Source organism: Neoarius graeffei, chromosome 5 (assembly GCF_027579695.1).
Source record: "Neoarius graeffei isolate fNeoGra1 chromosome 5, fNeoGra1.pri, whole genome shotgun sequence".
Taxonomy (NCBI): domain Eukaryota; kingdom Metazoa; phylum Chordata; class Actinopteri; order Siluriformes; family Ariidae; genus Neoarius; species Neoarius graeffei.
Genome location: NC_083573.1, coordinates 26,037,295 through 26,059,933, shown reverse-complemented (window position 1 = coordinate 26,059,933; position 22,639 = coordinate 26,037,295). Strand labels below are relative to the sequence as shown.

Below are 22,639 nucleotides of genomic sequence, written 5' to 3'. Positions count from 1 at the left end.
AATGAAGTCAAGAATAAAAAGTCTCTAGAAAAGACTGTCATGACTGTATGATGTAGCCTGTTTTGTAGCCTTCTAAAAGCCTTCTAGATAATTGCCTAATTAACAGTTAGTACCGTATATGAGATGGCACTTTACATAAATAAACACACTCATCTAAACCTGATTGGGGGGGATACTAAACAAATATGACCTGCTGATGAAGAAGCTTTTATTTGTCACATGTACACTCAAGCACAATGAAATTCCTCCTCTGCATTTAACCCATCTGAAGCAGTGAACACACACAAGTGAGCAATGAGCACACACACATACCCTGAGCAGTGGGCAGCTATGCTACAGTGCCCAGGAAGCAGTTGGGGGTTCATTCATGATACAGAGGGAGGGGTAAGTGTTGTTCATTCACTCAACTGTCAATCCCAGGAATCGAACCAGCAACTTGTTGGGCCTAAGGCTGCTTCTCTAACCTTCAGGCCATGGTTACTCCCATGAAGGATACAGTATATGCTGCAAATATAAACACTACATACAAGATGTGACTGTTTTTTAGTGTGTCCTGCCAATTTCTGCCAACTTTCTCATTCATTCCAAACTATAGATGCTCCATTAGATGCTGTTGGCTGATACTTTCATTCATCAGCATACCCACCACATCGATAGAGACAAGAATCACTCATAATTGGGGTGGAATATATACATAATATATACACTGTACTTAAGTCTTTTTTTTGGAAAATTTGTACTCGTACATTAACACAATGAAGAAAAAAAAACCAAACCTTTTACTCTTACATTTTCTTCATGAACATATAGGGTCAACTGTACAAAATAATGGTGAGTATGAAAGAGAAGTGAAGAGGAGAGTGCGAGCAGGTTAGAATGGATGGAGTGATTTGTTACAGAAGGATGCCAATAGACTGAAAGGGAAAGTGTACAAGACAGTAGTAAGTATGTTATATAGTTTGGAGATAATGGTACTGACAAAAAGATAGGAGGTTGAACTGAAGGTAGCAGATTTGAAGATGTTGAGATTCTCATAGGGAGTGACAAAGTTGGACAGGATGAGAAACAAGTATATTAGAGGGACAGCACATGTAGGACAGCTTGGAGACAAAGTGAGAGAGGCAAGAATGAGATGGTTTGGACATATACAGAGGAGAGATCCAGGGTATATTGGGAAAAGAATGCTGGAGATGGAGTTGGCAGGTAGAAGGAAAAGAGGAAGCCCAAAGATGAGATTTATGGATGTGGTGAAGGATATGAGGTCAGTTGGCGTGACAGAAAAAGATACAGAGGACAGGAGGAGATTGAGGGACATTATCCGCTGTGGCGACCCCTAATGGGAATAGCCAAAAGAAGAAGAATAAGAAGAATTTATTTTTGAACTTCCAAATACTGTACGTTGTCATGCCAGGACATTTTACTGCCACACCACCAGAGGGCACCCTCCCTCAAATTCTACAACTCATCCTCTGTGGTCATGCTCATTTCCTGTCAGTCATACATATAGTATATAAAGCATAATGACATGCACAGGTAACCTGTCCCAAGTGGACCCCACCTCTTGCCCAAAGTCAGCTGGGATTGGCTCCAGCTTCCCCTGACAGATAAGTGGGATAGATAATGGATGGATGGATGGAATTGCATACACATTGTGAAGTCTTTCCATTTGTTCTCAGTTGTTTAAATTACAAGCTGTTAAATTCTGCACCTTGACCAGTGTGTATGGCCTCGTTTTGTTGTCTTTGTTCTCCTGTTTGGGTTACCTGGCTGGATTTGTTGATTTGCTTATGTTTAGGGTGTTTTGACCTCTGCCTGGCTTCTAGACTACTCTTTGAGTCCCCCTATTGGTATCATCTATTCTGAGATATACAGTGGTGCTTGAAAGTTTGTGAGCCCTTTAGAATTTTCTATATTTCTGCACCAGGACGGCACGGTGGTGTACTGGTTAGCACGGTTGCCTCACAGCAAGAAGGTTCTGAATTTGAACCCAGCAGCCGGTGGGGGCCTTTCTGTGTGGAGTTTGCATGTTCTCCCTGTGTCTGCGTGGGTTTCCTCTGGGTGCTCCGGTTTCCCCCACACTCCAAAGACATGCGGTTAGGTTAACATGGGATGGCCTTAGGCTGAGGTGCCCTTGAGCGAGGTACCTAACTCCCAACTGCTCCCCGGGCACTGTTAGCATGGCTGCCCACTGCTCTGGGTATGTGTGTGTGCTCATTGCTTACACGTGTGTGCATGTGTGTGTTCACTGCTTCAGATGGGTTAAATGGAGAGAGGAAATTTCACAAGTGTGTGATGAATAAAGTTCTGTTTTCTTTCTTTTTCAAATATGACCTAAAACATCATCAGATTTTCACACAAGTCCTAAAAGTAGACAAATAGAACCCAGTTAAACAAAAGAGACAAAAATTTTATACTTGGTCATTTATTTATTGAGGAAAATGATCCAATATTACTTATCTGTGAGTGGCAAAAGTATGTGAACCTTTGCTTTCAGTATCTGGTGTGACCCCCTTGTGCAGCAATAACTGCAACTAAATGTTTCCGGTAACTGTTGATCAGTCCTGCACGCCGGCTTGGAGGAATTTTAGCCCATTCCTCTGTACAGAACAGCTTCAACTCTGGGATGTTGGTGGGTTTTCTCACATGAACTGCTTGCTTCAGGTCCTTCCACAACATTTAGATTGGATTAAGGTCAGGACTTTGAATTGGCCATTCCAAAACATTAACTTTATTCTTCTTTAACCATTCTTTGGTGGAACGACTTGTGTGCTTAGGGTCGTTGTCTTGCTGCATGACCCACCTTCTCTTGAGATTCAGTTCATGGACAGATGTCCTGACATTTTCCTTTAGAATTCGCCGATATAATTCAGAATTCATTGTTCCAACAATGATGACAAGCCATCCTGGCCCAGATGCAGCAAAACAGGCCCAAACCATGATTCTACCACCACCATGTTTCACAGATGGGATAAGGTTCTTATGCTGGAATGCAATGTTTTCCTTTCTCCAAACATAACGCTTCTCATTTAAACCAAAAAGTTCTATTTTGGTCTCATCTGTCCACAAAACATTTTTCCAATAGCCTTCTGGCTTGTCCATGTAATCTTTAGCAAATTGCAGATGAGCAGCAATGTTCTTTTTGGAGAGCAGTGGCTTTCTCCTTGCAACCCTGCCATGCACACCATTGTTGTTCAATGTTCTCCTGATGGTGGACTCATGAATATTAACATTAGCCAATGTGAGAGAGGCCTTCAGTTGCTTAGAAGTTACCCTGCGTTCCTTTGTGACCTTGTCAACTATTACACACCTTGCTCTTGGAGTGATCTTTGTTGGTCGACCGCTCGTGGGGAGGGTAACAATGGTCTTGAATTTCCTCCATTTGTACACAATCTGACTGTAGATTGGTGGAGTCCAAACTCTTTTGAGATGGTTTTGTAACCTTTTCCAGCCTGATGAGCATCAACAACGATTTTCCTGAGGTCCTCAGAAATCTCCTTTGTTCGTGCCATGATACACTTCCACAAACATGTGTTGTGAAGATCAGACTTTGATAGATCCCTGTTCTTTAAATAAAACAGGGTGCCCACTCACACCTGATTGTCATCCCATTGATTGAAAACACCTGACTCTAATTTCACCTTCAAATTAACTGCTAATCCTAGAGGTTCACATACTTTTGCCACTCACAGATATGTAATATTGGATCATTTTCCTCAATAAATAAATGACCAAGTATAATATTTTTTGTCTCATTTGTTTAACTGGGTTCTCTTTACTTTTAGGACCTGTGTGAAAATCTGATGATGTTTTAGGTCATATTTACGCATAAATATAGAAAATTCTGAAGGGTTCACAAAATTTCGAGCACCACTGTATGTGACCTTTGACCCTGGCCTGCTGTTTGACATTAGGTTTTGATTTGCGGATTGTTGTAATAAACCTGAATATGGATCCTAATCTTGTTCCCGAGTTCTCTTTGCTGCATAATTATTCTGTTGATTTTTTTTTTCTTAAAGGTCCCATGGCATGAAATTTTCACTTTCTGAGGTTTTTTAACGTTAAAATGAGTTCCTCTGACCTTCTTAAGTCACCCCAGTGGCTAGAAATTTCATAATGTGTAAACCAAACTATGCCCAACATTTGAGAATGGCGCGTCAAAATGGCACGTTGATAAGCTCTTCCCTTTACTACGTCAGCAAGGGAGATGATCCCCACACCCCCCTCTGGATTCCCACCCACTGTATGGATTGCCCCGCCCAGTTGTAGTGAGGAGACCATAGAGGACACAACAACATGGCATCACCTAAGCGAGCGAAACATGGAAATTGCGCTGTACATGGATGTGACAACACAGAAAAGAGTCTGTTTTTACTGCCGACGGGAGAGCCCCTGAAGACGCAGTGGCTTAATTTTATTTACTTCAATAATATGCCGTCGAGTCTACCTAAGACGGTGTATGTTTGTCGGAAACATTTTCCTGAGGAATGTTTCCACAACTTGGGACAGTACAGGGCAGGTTTTGCACATTAACTGTCACTGAAGCCTGGGTCCGTACCAAGCATCCCTGCCGCATCAGCAACAAACACCGAACAAGTAAGTGTATAACTGGTCGTTTTGCCGTGTTTTAAAATCGGTGCGTTAGCCTTGCAATGGCTACATTAGCTGTGCAGCTAACCGCTTCCTGCAGTTAGCCAGGTAATCTGTGCTACAAAACTAAAGAGCATGCAGCATGCTCTGTTAAACTGAGTTTAGTCTGGAAATTGACTGTAACTTATGAGCTTATGTTTGACTATTGCTCCGCAATGCATGTCTTCTGTTGGATAAGCGATATGTTGCTGTAGTTGCTGCTTCCAGGGGCGCAGATAGGATTTTTGAACTGGGGGGGACTGAGCTGTCAGCAAATGATTCCATTTTGTGTATGTATATATACGTACACACTATATATATATGTGTGTGTGTGTATATATATATATATATATATATATATATATATATATATATATATATATATATATATATACACACACACACTCCCGTTCAAAAGTTTGGGGTCACTTTGAAATGTCCTTATTTTTGAAAGAAAAGCACTGTTCTTTTCAATGAAGATCACTTTAAACTAATCAGAAATACACTCTATACATTGCTAATGTGGTAAATGACTATTCTAGCTGCAAATGTCTGGTTTTTGGTGCAATATCTCCATAGGTGTATTAGAGGCCCATTTCCAGCAACTCTCACTCCAGTGTTCTAATGGTACAATGTGTTTGCTCATTGCCTCAGAAGGCTAATGGATGATTAGAAAACCCTTGTACAATCATGTTAGCACAGCTGAAAACAGTTGAGCTCTTTAGAGAAGCTATAAAACTGACCTTCCTTTGAGCAGATTGAGTTTCTGGAGCATCGCATTTGTGGGGTCGATTAAATGCTCAAAATGGCCAGAAAAATGTCTTGACTATATTTTCTATTCATTTTACAACTTATGGTGGTCAATAAAAGTGTGACTTTTCATGGAAAACACAAAATTGTCTGGGTGACCCCAAACTTTTGAACGGTAGTGTGTATACATGTTATTTCACCTCCCTCACTGCCATCACCAGGAACTACCTGCAGGCCAAGACAATGATAACATTTTAACATAGCCTATGGAAATCCAAAGTTTACACATTATCATCACGCACAGAAATTGCAAAACTAGTTTTAAAACCGCTAAGTTCCAACTGTTAAACATAGCGAGAGGCTGGGCTACGTGTGTGTGTGTAAAGTGTAAACCAGTGCATCCTGACTTTCTAACTATGCCTGTGTGTTGCGTGAGCGGCAGTCAGTCAACACCTCTTCGCAAAGTCTCTTTATGAAACAATATGCTCGCTGAAATTATGGCAGGGAACGCCAGATTAAACATTAAAACTGCCTTCTGAGCACTGTATCTACAGGCTACCACCGAAAGGAGGAGGCTACCAGAAAGGCATCTCTACTCCGTACGAGTTTACTTTCACTACGACATTACTTTGAACAGACTATCAAAAAATTGCAAGGTGATATGATAAAGTAAGGCACAGTTTACTTACAGTCATTTTTTATTTTTTTTTTAAAAACGATGCAATCGTTTTCTGCCTTTTGGCACCCTTCATCATGCCGTGTTGGGGTCCTGAACTAGGAGGCGCTGTCCCTGATATGCCTGTCAAACTTGTTATGGGTAACTATAGCAACCAAGCTCGAGCTCGCAACCTGTGCAGTCTGCGCAGTTGCAACTATGTATACACTGCTGTGCACCTCAATAAACCTTATGGTAATTAGTCTTTTGATTTTTCTGTGAGGTTTGCCTTATGCAAAGAAAGACAGCACAGACGTTTTTTCCTCCCTATAAGTGGGGGGGACCGAACGAGGTGAATTTAAATCTGGGTGGGACGAATCCCCCCCGTCCCCCCCTCTATCTGCGCCCGTGGCTGCTTCTATCCTCTTTGGTTATGGAGTGCGTGTTCAAGCCTAGGGTATTATACGTTCGTAAACTACCACTCCGAACACTCTCACTCTCTGTTCTCTGTGTCACGTTGAGTTTACGAAAGGAGTCCGAGGGAGAACAGGGTTTTGTCTTAGCAGCGTGGCTACAGGCGCTGATAGCAGGGAGTATGTGTGTGCGCAGCTTGGTCAAGCCCCTCCCCCCATGACCCGCCCCCACCCTCTACCCTTCCCCGCCTCCTGCTTCTCATTAGCAAAACGACGCACTGGGAAAAGCGCTGAAATGGGGCTTTCTCCCAGGAGGCTATATTTACGTGCCGAGGGTTCATTTTGAGAAAGGCTGCGGATATAACATCCGGAAGCCTCCACGAGCCCGTTTAAAGCATCAACAAACCACCATGCCATGGGACCTTTAAGACCTCTCATCAAATTCACATCAAACGAAAGTATGCCCAACTGTGCTAATTGGTCTATAAGCAAAGGCCAGCACACACCACTTGGGACTAGTTCATTTTTAATTACACCTGCTAAAAAAATAGGTAAGCCAGAGTGAACCTTGAGTTGCATTGACAATCAGTAAGATGAGTATCTGTACCCATGCAAGCTAAAAATAAAATATCAGCCTCACCAGCCTACCTTAATTCCTGCATAAAGTTCCTCACAACATGAAAATGCACTGAATGTGCCAGTTTTTTTTTTTTTTTTGTAAACATCTTCATGGGATATGTGGAAAATATCCTGCACCAAGAGGGTGGTACAGCTGATGTCTCAATCTTAACTTGAAATGGCATCTAGGTTTTGTAATTCTATGGTACAGACAGATTTAAATATACACTCCAGTATTCATGACTTTATTCCAATCAAGCTACTTCTATCACTTTTGATTACAGGCTCTACTTTTGCTAAAATCATTCTAAGTCAATGTAAGATCACTTTCCAAACAAACTACAGTATTGTCTTCAACAATTAGCTATATTTAGGTTCCATTCGACAGTTCCATATGTCCCCTACAGTGTTAAAATGTTTTATTTTCAGTGTCAGGTTCAGGTTCAGCATGCCTTAGCCCTTAAAAAGGCACATCACTGAGAAACTCAAGGTTAAAATAGTCAAAGGGGTGCCACTCCACAGTCAACTCAAAGAAGTTCCTGGATGGCTTTCGTTAGCTCTCCAGAGCCTTTAGATGGATCTTGTATTTAATTCCATCAGGGTGTCCAGCCATCCTCCTCACCATACTCCAAGGAGCCAGTGGGGAAGACGGTTTAGTTGCCAACAGCCTGACCCTGCAACAGGGAGTACTGGATTATAGAATATCAGTAGCAGGTCTCCTGACCTGACCTAACTTGATTTTCAGTGTACTATCCCCTGAAATTCAGTAAGTACTTAATTTGGTTGTGCCCTCATCTCCTAGCCTCAATAACAGAGGTAATTGTTGGTAGTCGTAATATTCATATGTGCTGGCCTTATTAGTCCTTTAAAGGTCCAGTTATCGATTCTAATCCAGTGTACTTTTTGTGAAATTCAGTGAATATCTCCTTATGTTCTGCTTTGTTTTTTTCCATGTCTGCACTGGGGAAAAAAAGTCCGGTGTTCATAAACAGACCTGGCTCTGTAAATGGAAAACAAACAAAGTGGCACAAACTGAGCCAAACACCACTATTCCAGCCAATCAGCAACAAGGGGCAGGGTGTCTGTGCTCATGCACAGGACACATGGAAGGGAAGGTGGAAGGGGTAGATGGGGGGTTTCATTTAAACAATTTGTTTAATTTGGTTCAGTAAGGTAATGGCCCTAATCATTGTCTTAGGTCACTTATTCAGTCTTGTGTTACCTTCATGGTTTCTCTGACCACAGTCAAATTGTGTTGATGCCAATTTGCTCTATTTACCCCAAAACACTGCATTTGCCATTATTACTCCTGCTCTATTGACTCAGTCAGTTTGCTTGTGCCTGTAGCTGATCATGACAAGCATATTCCCTCCTTCCAGGGAAGGAATGTGGTCTTATAAGTTACATGAATATTTTGATCTTTGTAGCCCAAATTAAGGTTGAGCCTAAATTTAAGACCCACCCATGCATTTCCAATTAATCAAGCACTCTTAAAAACCCCATGTGAACTACTGTTTGTCCTAAACTAAAACTTTTTGGTAAATTTCAGCCTGGTCTTAAAACTACTCTTCATAGCATTTCATCCACTCTTCTTCAGGCGTTCAGAGTGATTTATTGCTGTCTGTGAATTCTAGAATTTTATTAGACCACAATGTAGCTGCCTATAAAAAGCATTATACTGAGGGATGGAGTGATTTTCATCTTACAGACAGAACCACCTCAATCAATATCACTAATCATTATACCTCCTCTGACCCCATAACCTGTTTGATCCCACAAGGCTCCACTTTCTTTTCTTACCACCCCCTCAAGCACGGGCGCAGATAGAGGGGGGGACGGGGGGGATTCGTCCCACCCAGATTTAAATTCACCTCATTCGGTCCCCCCCACTTATAGGGAGGAAAAAACGTCTGTGCTGTCTTTCTTTGCATAAGGCAAACCTCACAGAAAAATCAAAAGACTAATTACCATAAGGTTTATTGAGGTGCACAGCAGTGTATACATAGTTGCAACTGCGCAGACTGCACAGGTTGCGAGCTCGAGCTTGGTTGCTATAGTTACCCATAACAAGTTTGACAGGCATATCAGGGACAGCGCCTCCTAGTTCAGGACCCCAACACGGCATGATGAAGGGTGCCAAAAGGCAGAAAACGATTGCATCGTTTAAAAAAACAAAAAACGACTGTAAGTAAACTGTGCCTTACTTTATCATATCACCTTGCAATTTTTTGATAGTCTGTTCAAAGTAATGTCGTAGTGAAAGTAAAATCGTACGGAGTAGAGATGCCTTTCTGGTAGCCTCCTCCTTTCGGTGGTAGCCTGTAGATACAGTGCTCAGAAGGCAGTTTTAATGTTTAATCTGGCGTTCCCTGCCATAATTTCAGCGAGCATATTGTTTCATAAAGAGACTTTGCGAAGAGGTGTTGACTGACTGCCGCTCACGCAACACACAGGCATAGTTAGAAAGTCAGGATGCACTGGTTTACACTTTACACACACACACGTAGCCCAGCCTCTCGCTATGTTTAACAGTTGGAACTTAGCGGTTTTAAAACTAGTTTTGCAATTTCTGTGCGTGATGATAATGTGTAAACTTTGGATTTCCATAGGCTATGTTAAAATGTTATCATTGTCTTGGCCTGCAGGTAGTTCCTGGTGATGGCAGTGAGGGAGGTGAAATAACATGTATACACACTACCGTTCAAAAGTTTGGGGTCACCCAGACAATTTTGTGTTTTCCATGAAAAGTCACACTTTTATTTCCCACCATAAGTTGTAAAATGAATAGAAAATATAGTCAAGACATTTTTCTGGCCATTTTGAGCATTTAATCGACCCCACAAATGTGATGCTCCAGAAACTCAATCTGCTCAAAGGAAGGTCAGTTTTATAGCTTCTCTAAAGAGCTCAACTGTTTTCAGCTGTGCTAACATGATTGTACAAGGGTTTTCTAATCATCCATTAGCCTTCTGAGGCAATGAGCAAACACATTGTACCATTAGAACACTGGAGTGATAGTTGCTGGAAATGGGCCTCTATACACCTATGGAGATATTGCACCAAAAACCGGACATTTGCAGCTAGAATATATATATATATATATATATATATATATATATATATACACACACACACATATATATTACACACAAAATGGAATCATTTGCTGACAGCTCAGTCCCCCCCAGTTCAAAAATCCTATCTGCGCCCCTGGATCTCAACCCCATAGAAAATCTTTGGAGGGAGTTCAAAGTCCATGTTGCCCAGTGACAGCCCCAAAACATCACTGCTCTAGAGGAGATCTGCATGGAGGAATGGGCCAAAATACCAGCAACAGTGTGTGAAAACCTTGTGAAGACTTACAGAAAACGTTTGACCTCTGTCATTGCCAACAAAGGGTATATAACAAAGTATTGAGATGAACTTTTGTTATTGACCAAAGTTATTTTCCACCATAATTTGCAAATAAATTCTTTAAAAATCAGACAATGTGATTTTCTGGATTTTTTTTCTCATTTTGTCTCTCATAGTTGAGGTATACCTATGATGAAAATTACAGGCCTCTCTCATCTTTTTAAGTGGGAGAACTTGCACAATTGGTGACTGACTAAATACTTTTTTGCCCCACTGTACAACTTCACTTAAAAATATATTCTTTTGCTGCATGAACTTGTGTGGCGTCACTGTACCTTCCTTCTCCAATTTTTTGTGTTTGGCTGCATGTGCATTCCCGACATTCACATGGACATGCATAGATGCACAGAATGTGCACCTTATATTTAGGGACAGAAAGTTGATGCACCTTGAAGTAGAAAACCATCAACTCTATTCCTGATATTATCTATCTAAATTAACCATAGGCTATTTTCAGGGTGTACTATCTTTACTTTTAAGGTCATGGTCATTATAAAGGCCATCCATCTACATGCTATCATGATATAATCTATGTTGTTGTTGTTGTTTTTCAGTACAGTCTAGGTTATAATAATATTTGCATCAGGGTTTTCTATCAAGGAAAAGTATTTTGCATTGATGGATTTTCCATGTTACTGAATGTATGCCACTATATGAAGCATGGCAACCAAAATATCTTTTCATAGTTGTGTGGATTGTCTGGAATCTGGCAACATAAATATCATGATAGTGGTATAGCCTACTGTATGTCTTCACAATAATTTGTAAAAATATATCATGTACTGACAACCATGTAATGTAAGCTACAATAGAATATCAGTCTGAAGTTGAAGACAAATTGTTGCTGTAATTTTCTGTTGCTGCAATTTCAAAACCGGATTACTTAAGAAAGGCAAAAGGCACAGATGAATACTTTATACCATTCGAAACAGTAGGGACTGTTTATCATAGCAACTAGGGGGTAGCACCGTTGGGAAGCTCAAGTCATGTGGTTTCATGTGATACATGTGTGTTAATTGTGTGATGAGTATTCCACCAGCAATTTAATAGAGACAAATGGGTGCAATTTGGATGTGTCGGTCATATACAGTTATTCCGCAGTGCCAAAGACATTACTGTTTCTGAAATGTGATCAGGAAATTTTACTGGGGCACAGCAGATATATACTGAGGCATGTGCCCCAGTAAAATGGGTCTGGTGACACTGATGGTTCATGACAACTGCAGCCCTAAACCACTGGGGGGGGGGTCACACCAGATACTGAAAGCAAAGGTTCACATATTTTTGCCACTCACAGATATGTAATATTGGATAGTTTTCCTAAATAAATAAATGACCAAGTATAATATTTGTCTCATTTGTTTAACTGGGTTTTCTTTATCTATTTTTAGGACTTGTGTGAAAATCTGATGATGTTTTAGGTCATATTTATGCAGAAATATAGAAAATTCTAAAGGGTTCACAAATTTTCAAGCACCACTGTATCTACCAGTATCGATTAGTATAACGTCTACAAGCTTTTTCAGATCCCAGCTGATTCCCAGCATTATTCACCTACCTGTAATTCATCTCATCTCATTACCTCTAGCCGCTTTATCCTGTTCTACAGGGTCGCAGGCAAGCTGGAGCCTATCCCAGCTGACTACGGGCAAAAGGCGGGGTACACCCTGGACAAGTCGCCAGGTCATCACAGGGCTGACACCTAAACACACAACCATTCACACTCACACCTACAGTCAATTTACAGTCACCAGTTAACCTAACCTGCATGTCTTTGGACTGTGGGGGAAACCCACACGGACAGAACATGCAAACTCCGCACAGAAAGGCCCTCGCCGGCCACAGGGCTCGAACCCGGACCTTCTTGCTGTGAGGCGACAGTGCTATCCACTACACCACCATGCTGCCCCACCTGTAATTCATTTCAAATTTAAAAGTTAATTCTATTTGCTATTAGCTGTTCCATAGACTAGACACACTCACTTTATTCAATACATTCCCAATATAGCCACTGGTGCGGGGAGCTGATGACTACTTGGGGAGGAAAAAAAAAAAACAATGAAGTGTAATGGCACTTGAATTGCAAGACAAATGCACTTCGTTATTCTGGAAATGCTGCAGACACTAAATGAAGTCAATTCTACAGTCCACTACAATTGAAGTTAGACTACACTGGGAAAAGTCTTTTTTCCCCATTTTATTTTAATAGAATATTAACACAACACTTGTTTTAATAAAATGTAAACTTTATCACTTCTTGAGGGGTGTGCAGGACTGCTTTTTTTTAACCCCATAAAGAAACACTACCAAGTATTCATATTCACCTGTGATATTTTCTAACAAACTTAGTATTTCTATACATATAAATAAGTCATTTAAAACACATCACTGCTGTCCAATGCAAGTCAGTTGCTAAATATTAATGAATGACTTCTTTGTAGGTTCCTGTGAAGCCCAGTGCGCACTTTAGTTATGTTTAGGGTCTAATGGTTTTCAAATCATATAATATCATACACAGATGTTATTTTGTACATTAATTGCACAGATTATTTTCAGCATCAAAGCTGCAGATGTAATTACTAGCTTGTTTGTGGCTGGTATTTGAAGCTCAGTTTGAAGTGCTGTTTGCTGTTGTTTACCAGCTTTTATCTGTATAAATAAGGTTAAAATAACAGTGGTCAACTCCTTAACTACTGGTTAACTAGTAAAAATGAACAGTCATACAACGCATATTTGCTAGTTGATTTTCTGCGTGGGTGGCATGGTGGCGTAGTGGTTAGCGCTGTCGCCTCACAGCAAGAAGGTCCGGGTTCGAGCCCCGGGGCTGGCAAGGGCCTTTCTGTGCGGAGTTTGCATGTTCTCCCCATGTCCGCGTGGGTTTCCTCCGGGTGCTCCGGTTTCCCCCACAGTCCAAAGACATGCAGGTTAGGTTAACTGGTGACTCTAAATTGACCGTAGGTGTGAGTGTGAATGGTTGTCTGTGTCTATGTGTCAGCCCTGTGATGACCTGGCGACTTGTCCAGGGTGCACCCTGCCTTTCACCCATAGTCAGCTGGGATAGGCTCCAGCTTGCCAGCGACCCTGTAGAACAGGATAAAGCAGCTAGAGATAATGAGATGAGATTTTCTGCGTATGCATGCATTATTTACTTACCTTCACAATAGATTTACATTATGTTTATGCCTATGATTCCTCCCATGTTCCAGTAAGATGGCATGACAAGACAATGCCTTTCTTGACTTAATATCTTTTACGTTTGTACTCATCTCATTATCTCTAGCCGCTTTATCCTGTTCTACAGGGTCGCAGGCAAGCTGGAGCCTATCCCAGCTGACTATGGGTGAAAGGCAGGGTGCACCCTGGACAAGTCGCCAGGTCATCACAGGGCTGACACATAGACACAGACAACCATTCACACTCACACCTACGGTCAATTTAGAGTCACCAGTTAACCTAACCTGCATGTCTTTGGACTGTGGGGGAAAACGGAGCACCCGGAGGAAACCCACGCAGACACGGGGAGAGCATGCAAACTCCGCACAGAAAGGCCCTCGCCGGCCACGGGGCTCGAACCCGGACCTTCTTGCTGTGAGGTGACAGCGCTAACCACTACACCACCATGCCGCCCATGTTTGTACTGTGCTTTCATTTTAACTCTCATTTTTGTTTAACTCCGTCTTGAAAATGCATAACACTTTGGTCAACTTCAGTTGTTTTTAAATGTGCTTTACAAATAAAATGACTTACCTTTAACTAACCTTTTTAGAATGGATTTTTTGCATTCTTGCATTAATTAGACATACAATACTGTACATTGAAGCATCATTCAATACAGGAGCTAGCAGGAAGTATCTCTGCCTCACAGCTCCAGGATCTGGCCTTCGATCCTGAGATCCAGTTCCTGTCTGTATGGAATTTTGCATGGTGTATATATGTACCGTACCAGTCAAAAGTTTGGACACGCCTTCTAATTCAATGTTTTTTCTCTAATTGTTTTCATTAAAAGTCACTCCATGTCTTAAACTAATGATGGATGTTGTTTCTCTTTACTAAGTTGAGAGGTTCTTGACATAATATGGATTACTAAGGTTGTGGAATAGGGCTATTTACTGTATTTTTATTATTTACTATTTGATCTCAAATGCATTAAGAAGGCAACAAATTGCACTAATTAACTCTTGACGAGGCACACCTGTTAATTGAAAAGCATTCCAGGTGACTACTTCATGGAGCTGGTTAAGATAATGTCAATAGTGTGTAAAGTGTCATCAAGGTAAACACTGGCGACTTTGAAGAATCTCATCTCATCTCATTATCTCTAGCTGCTTTATCCTGTTCTACAGGGTCGCAGGCAAGCTGGAGCCTATCCCAGCTGACTACGGGCGAAAGGCGGGGTACACCCTGGACAAGTCGCCAGGTCATCACAGGGCTGACACATAGAGACAGACAACCATTCACACTCACATTCACACCTACGGTCAATTTAGAGTCACCAGTTAACCTAACCTGCATGTCTTTGGACTGTGGGGGAAACCGGAGCACCCGGAGGAAACCCACGCGGACACGGGGAGAACATGCAAACTCCACACAGAAAGGCCCTCGCCGGCCCCGGGGCTCGAACCCAGGACCTTCTTGCTGTGAGGCGACAGCGCTAACCACTACACCACCATGCCGCGCCTTTGAAGAATCTAAAATATGAAACATATATTTTGGTTTTTTTATATACTTTTTATATACTTTTTGGGTTTTTTTAATACTTTTTTGTTTACCACATAATTCCATATATGTTCTATATGTTTTGTTGATATTTTAAGTATTGTTCTAAAATGTAGAAAACAATCAAAATACAGAAACACCTATGAATGAGTAGAGTAGGGGTGTCCAAACTTTTGACTGGTACTATATGTAAATTGCCTCTAGGTAGGAATGTCCAGCAATGGACTGGTATCCACTTTATTCAAGTACACAATACTTTAATTTGCCAAATCAATGCAAAAACGTAAATTGAAAAATGTAAATTGAAAACAGGGATAATATGTGAACATACAAATGGAAGAAATTAAATACAGTGCATAAACACTGTAAATAACAAATACAGATTCCTCATACTGTACAATAAGCACAATGCTTATGTCATATATTATATAGCCAAAAGTTTGTGGACACCTGACCATCACACCTATATGTAGTTTTTCCCCAAACTGTTGCCACAAAGTTGGAAGCACACACTTGTTTAAGATGTCTTTGTATGCTGTAGCATTACCATTTCCTTTCAGCGTAACTAACAGGCCCAAACCTGTTGCATGCCCCTGTACACAAAGTGAGCTACATAAAGACATGGTTTGCCAAGGTTGATGTGGAAGAACTTGAGTGTCCTGCACAGAACCCTGACCTCAACCCCATGAAAGACCTTTGAGATGAACTGGAACACCAACTACACCCCAGACCTCTTCACCCGACATCAGTAATGGTTTTGTGGCTGAATGAGCAAATCCCTACAGCCACACTCCAAAATCTAGCAGAAAGCCTTTCCAGAAGAATGAAGGTTATTATAACAACAAAAGGAGGACCAATTCATGATTTTGGAATAGGCAACTATGGTTGTGATGGTCAGGTATCCACATACTTTTGGCCATCTACTGTATATGGCTTGTTGAGAGTAGCAGCATCCATTGTGGGACTGGTTTTGATGGGAGTACTGTTTACATGAGGGGAGATTCTGAAATATATAGATTCCTGGGTATATGGAGTCCATTGTGATTTTTTTCAGCTTGCTTCTTGGGCCTGATGTTATGCAGCTTCTGAATTGAGAGCTGCTGCTGTTCACTCAGGCTTTCTGCTGTGCATACAATCCACTGGCCTTTAAACAGGAGGAGGCTGAGCTGAACCACACAGTTATTGTGCCCAGTGTTACCGGGATAATCTCCGGATCCTCCATGAATAATTGAATTAATAAATAAATTACTTTAATAGGAAAACAGTTCTTTGGAGTATATTTTAGGCCCTACTGACTTTTATATGCTGACTTTTGATGTGCTTTTTAATCTGCAAAAGAAAAAATAATAATCAAGCAAACAAACATCAGGTATACACTACCATGTGCCTTTGGATTTTTACTGAATCTCATTGTTAACATTTTGCTAATAATCACATCATATCTTGCAAACCTGATCTCAGCTAAATTTCAACTCACTATCAGGTAAAATTCTTGTTTCTCTCCTCCAGCTGTTTGTCATTGATAATGGCGCAGACGACTGGCGCATCGCCATGACCATGGAGCGAGTATTGTTGATTGCGCTGGAGCTGCTGGTCTCAGCTGTGCACCCAGTGCCTGGAGACTTCAAGTTTGTGTGGCGCGCTCGACTTGCGTTCACCTACATCCCCTCGCAGGCGGAGGCTGACCTGGATATGGTGCTATCCGTGCCCATGTTCCTCCGACTCTACCTCATCGCCCGTGTTATGCTCCTCCATAGCAAGCTGTTCACCGATGCCTCCTCCCGGAGCATAGGGGCTCTCAACAAGGTGAGAGGTCTAAGATCATTAGGGGCAGGAATGGGTTTCTTGAATGCATCTTGTGGGATTGGATTTAGAGAATGAGGATTAGCCTTGTTTTCCAACATCTTGGTTGGTTTCTCATTTTCTTGTTTCCTGGTGTTTCATCTGGTTCTTCCTTCTCCTTTCTTACCTGATTTCTTCATTCGTGTTTTTATTTATCCTGCCCAATCTTGACTCCCATTTTTTTGCTAGTTATTTTTCTTAGATCTAGTCTAACAGTCTGTCCTGAATTAATACTTTTTGGAATGTTGACCCTTCAAAACTAGAAGATACATATTTTATGGCAATAGACATTTCACAAAGAGTGAAGTGAACTAATAACTTCATAAAGTGGTGTCAGGGATAAGCCACCTTTGGTGTGAGAATGGAGGTATACAAGCCCCTTATTATATATGTATAATAAGGAGATGTAATTGAGTTTAATCATGGATAATGGTTAGAATCCATGAAAGTTTGCATCTGGTAATGAAATAATTTCAAATCAATATATCATGTCCAAATGTTATATTGTACCAAGTATCTGTGTGACAAAAATAGTAGGGGATTGATAAGCAAGCAGTCAGACAGATTATGTAGATTCAGTGACCCATTATGGAGAAATAACACACCTCCAACTGCCACAGTATTCCTAGACTCTTTAAATACTAAGCAATTACTGGACGAGGTTGAAGAAAATATTGTGATTTGTTAGTGGCAAGCAAGCAATTAATTATTGACTGATGCTAAAGGCAAAGGCAATTAATTGCTTGCAAGACACTAACAAATCGTGATATTTTGTGAACTGAGTTCAATAATTGTTATCATTCAAATATTTTTTTTAAAAATACAGACTATAAAGTTCATGTGATGAGTCAAATGATAACAAAGAAATTGAGCCATGTTGACAAAAGTGTGAAGTAACTGCGCACGAGCAGACCATGAGTTGCAACAAAATGGCTTTCCACCATAATTCACATTAGCAGACTGTTATTTGTAGGCAGCTATTTGCAGTTTGCTTAGCCAATCAAAATGGCGTAATAAATAATTTGAATGATAAAACAATTATTGAAATCAGTTTTCACAAAATATCATTGTCAGGGTGCAGGCACTTACAGATGCAGACGCAAGGGAGAGCAGGAGAAGCAAACTGTAGACAGAGCCAAAACAGTAGACAAGAAGCATAGTTAAAGAAACAGGTGGAGGTCAGTTGATCAGCAAACTGGATTACGTAGATGAGACTAAGAGACGTGGTCGAGGTAAACATAAACAAAAGTTGAATACTAGAAGGCAGGTAGAAAGTAAACAGCTTGGTAACGACAAGAAGGAAACACTGAATGATACTTCACAGTGAGTGAGAGTGGTGTTTATATAGGGTTGTTGCTAATGATGATAATGAGAGACAGGTGCATTTAATAAGCTGGAGACAGAAGGCACTGTGGTTCTTGGGAGTTGTAGTTTGTGGTGGCCATGTTTGAAGGTTGTTTTGAGCTTGTGCTCTCAGTGCTGTTACTGATAGAACACCCCCCTCCCAAGGAGCTCCTTTTGGGAGCAACATTCTTCCTTGGACGTTCTCTCCCTCTTGGTGCCAGTTTGCTGGGGTGTTGGCTATGAAATTCTTATATCAGGAGAGGGTCCAGGATGTCCCTTGCATCTACCCAACTTTGCTCCTCAGGTCCATAGCTCTCCCAGTCTACCAGGTACTCTAGTTGTCCTTGTCTACATCGGGAGTTCAGGATCTTGTTTACCTGGCAGATGGGTTTCCCCTCAAAGCTTAAGGGAGGGGGCTCTTGGGTGGGAGTGTTAGCTGATAGTGGGCCTTGGATTGCTGGTTTCAAACAAGAGACATGAAAAGTGGGTGCAACTCAGTTGTGAGGTGGGAACTCTAGTTTATACAAGACTTCACTGATGCGACCGAGAACCTTGTATTGACCGATATAGCGAGCCTGTAGCTTCTTACATATTGGGTTCTTTCAGATCCCTTGTGGAGACCTACACCTGATCTCCTGGAGTGTATTCCGGGTTCTTGTTCCTGTGTTTGTCAGCATATTGCTTGTATTTAGCATTAACTGTTTCTATTCTCTGGTGTACCTCCTCCTATACCTGTCGGATCCACTTGAACCAGGTGTCGACTGCTTGTACCTGGATGGGTGCATTATACCATGGGAACCGGGGGGGTGTTGGTAGCTGAGTATGCACTGGAATGGAGTTAGTTGAGTGGCAGTTTGAGTGAGTTCTGTGCATACTCGGCCTATGGAAGGAATTGTGCCCAATCCCCCTGGTTCCGCATGCAGAAGAGTCACAGGAAGCACCCTACAGTATTTCCTGGTTGGCCCATTTGACTTGGCCATTGGACTGCAGGTGGTAGCCAGAGGTTTGACTTACTAAAATTCCCAATCTTTCCATGAAGCATGACCAGAGTTTGGAGATGAACTGGGGGCCCCGGTCGCTGACAATGTCCTCCAGAATGCCAAAATATCTAAAAACATGGTGGAAGATAAGTTCGGCAGTTTGAAATGCTGTGGATAGACCAGATAACAGGATGAGTCTGAGAGTCTTGGTAAACCTGTCGATGATGATTATGATAACTGTGTTGCCTTGGGAAGGTGGAAGATCAGTGATGAAGTCAACGGTCAGGTGTGACCAGGGTCTTAGAGGTACAGGGAGGGGGCATAATTTTCTGGTGGGTGGAGTTCATGGTACCTTGGCTTGTGCACACTGAGCATGAGGAGACAAGGTGGTTGATTTCAGTCACCATATCCTCCCACCAGTATTTATTCCTAGTAGCTGGTGTGTACACTGGCTACTGGGATGGCCTGTGGTGGGGGATGCATGAGCCTAAGTGATGAGTCTGCCTCTGAGGTTGTGTGGGACATACAGGAGGCGGGGGGGGGATTCTCTGGAGGTGTCTGTGATTGAGCTCTTTTGATTTCTTCATCAAAGTCCCAGGTAATGACCTGAACAAAACACTCAGGTGATAGGATGCAGTGTGGTTCGGATTTGTGTGGTGAGGAGCTGTGGATTCTGCATCAGCCTTGGTGTTCTTGGTGCCTGGATAATATGATATCGTGAATTTAAAATGAGTGAAAAACAGAGCCAATCTGGCTTGATGTGGGTTGAGGCACTTTGCTTGTTTGAGATATTCAAGGTTCTTGTGATTGGTTAGAATTACAAAGGGGTGTGTGGCTCCCTCCAGTGTCTCCATTCTTCGAGGGCTAACTTAATGGCTAGTAGTTCTCTATTGCCGATGTAATAGTTCCTCTCTGTGAGTGTGAGCTTCTTAGGGAAGAAAGCCACTGGGTGCAGTTTGGGCTTCTCCCTGAACCATTGAGAGAGCACTTCCCCTACTCCAGTCTCTGAGTATGGGAGCCATGGTGAAAGTGACCTTGAGTTTTCTGAAGGCCTCCTCGGTTGCCGGATTCCACTGGAGGTGTCAAGGCCCGTTCTTTAGGAGAGAGATCAGGGGTGTGGCGATGGTGCTAAAGCCCCTAATACAGCACCAATAAAAATTGGCGAAGCCCAGAAAATGCTGTAGTTCCTTAACTGAAGCAGGAGCAGACCAAGACGTGACGGCCAAGACTTTAGATTTGTCCATGCTGACTCCCTCTGTGCTGATAATGTATCCCAGAAATGAGATCTGGTGTACATGAAATTCACACTTCTTGGCTTTTACATATAGGTGATTTTTGAGGAGGTGGGAGAGTACAGATCTAATGTGTTTTTGATGGCTTTCATCGTCAGAGGAGTAAATTAAGATGTCATCAATATATAATAATGCAGGCAATAATGTACTTCCCCAACGTCTCTGAGAATGTCGTTGATCAGGCACTGAAATACACTTGGTGCCGAAGAAAGGCCATAAGGCATTACCTGGTATTCAAAATGGCCGGCGGTGGTACTAAAGGCTGTCTTCCATTCATCCCCTTCTCTGATTCTCATCAGGTTATACGCACTATGTAAGTCCAGTTTGGAGAAGGTTCTAGCGGAACCTAGTTGCTCAAGGGCCAAAGGTACAAGTGGAAGAGGGTAGGGGTCTTTCACTGTGATTTGGTTGAGACCCCTATGCATGGACGAAGACCTCCCTTCTTCTCTATGAAGAAAAAGCCAGCAGATGTAGGTACCCCTGGTTCAAGGCTTCCTGTACATATTCTTCCAAGGCTGCTTGCTCAGTCTGAGAAAGTGGATAAATATGGTTGCATGGAGGAGTGGTATCTGGGAGGAGATCAATTGCACAGACATATTGGGCAGTGAGGAGGTAGGCCACATGCCTTACCCTTGCTGAATACTTCCTTTAGGTCCATATAACATTCAGGAATGCTGTCGAGTGAGTTGGGCTGTGGACTCTCCACTGACATAGATGAGAGGGTTAGTTGGGGACGAAGCAGACAATTTTGAAAACAGGTTGATGACTATTGAAGAATGTCTTTATGCTGCCAGGATATCAGTGGATCATGTAATTGAAGCCAGGGATAGCCTAAGATGATGTCATGGTGTGCCGTCGGTGTGACATACAGCAAAAGAAGTTCTGAGTGAAGAGCTCCCACCTGAATTTGAAGAGGGATAGTGTGAGTGGTGACAAGTCCGTCCCATATGGGACCTCCGTTGATGGTCTTGAGGCCGAGTGGTCTCTGCAAGGTGTTCGTGGACAGGTTGAATTTCTGGATGATTGAGATATTGATGAAATTTCCCTCTTCCCCTGAGTCAATAAACAAAGCACTAAGCAAACGGAGCACATGTGTTGACACTGGCAGCTCCAATATGACTGGTATTTTAAAAGATTTAATCTTATGAGGTGACAAGGCACTCACCGGGCTGGTCAATGCTTCAGCAGGACATGTAGAATTGCTGCAAGCCAAATGAACAGGGCATTTAGAAATAAGATGGTTAGGATGACCACAGTAGAAACACAAACTCTCACATTTTCTTCTCTCTTTCTCTCTCTCTGAATGCTTCAGATGAGTCTGAGATATCTCCATGGGTGTGGGCAGTGGCTGGAGGCAGTGTGGCAGCATTTTGTAAAGCTGGTCTACTGCTGATCAGATGATCCAATCAGATAGCTAGATTGATGAAAGAGTCTAGAGTTAAGTGTCCATCTCGACATGCCAGCTCAATCAACACTTCTGGGCATAGACCTTGGCAAAAAGCAACCTTTAAAGCTGGCTCATTCCAGCCACTGCTGGCAGCTAGGGTTCGAAAGTCCAGAGCGTATTTGGTGGCTCTTCTATTTCCCTGCTTAATGGTCAACAGATTATCTCCAACTTCAATGCCCTTAGGTTCATGATCGAAAACTCGCTTAAATAATTCCAGGACACGGCTGTAATATGTAGTGTGCTCACCTCCGCACTCCCAGACAGCACTTACTCACTGAAGAGCCTTACCAGTCAGCAGTTACCAGTCACTCCTAACTGAAGAGCCTTACCAGTTACCAGTCACTCCTAACATGCCCCGAAGCCGCCGTAAGCTCCACAAAGCTCCTCCCATTACCTGAGAAATACGCCGGCGATGCTGCCAGCTGTAAGGGATTTCTTCTTCAATGCTCCCTTTATTTCTTATCCCTCACCAGCATTTCCGATGATCAAAAGATCACAAAGGAAATCCAGGAAATGACTGTAAGAAATGACTGTAAGATGTA

At 42.1% G+C, this 22,639-nt stretch overlaps 1 protein-coding gene across 1 annotated transcript in view; it reads left to right on the top strand.

Annotated features, from left to right (window-relative positions):
• kcnn3 (potassium intermediate/small conductance calcium-activated channel, subfamily N, member 3) overlaps nt 1-22,639 on the top strand; it is a 260,128-nt gene that overhangs the window by 138,382 nt on the left and 99,107 nt on the right. Inside the window, exon 4 of the mRNA XM_060920461.1 lies at nt 16,702-16,998. Coding sequence (XP_060776444.1) covers nt 16,702-16,998 — 297 coding nt within the window. The remainder of the gene's footprint in view (nt 1-16,701; nt 16,999-22,639) is intronic.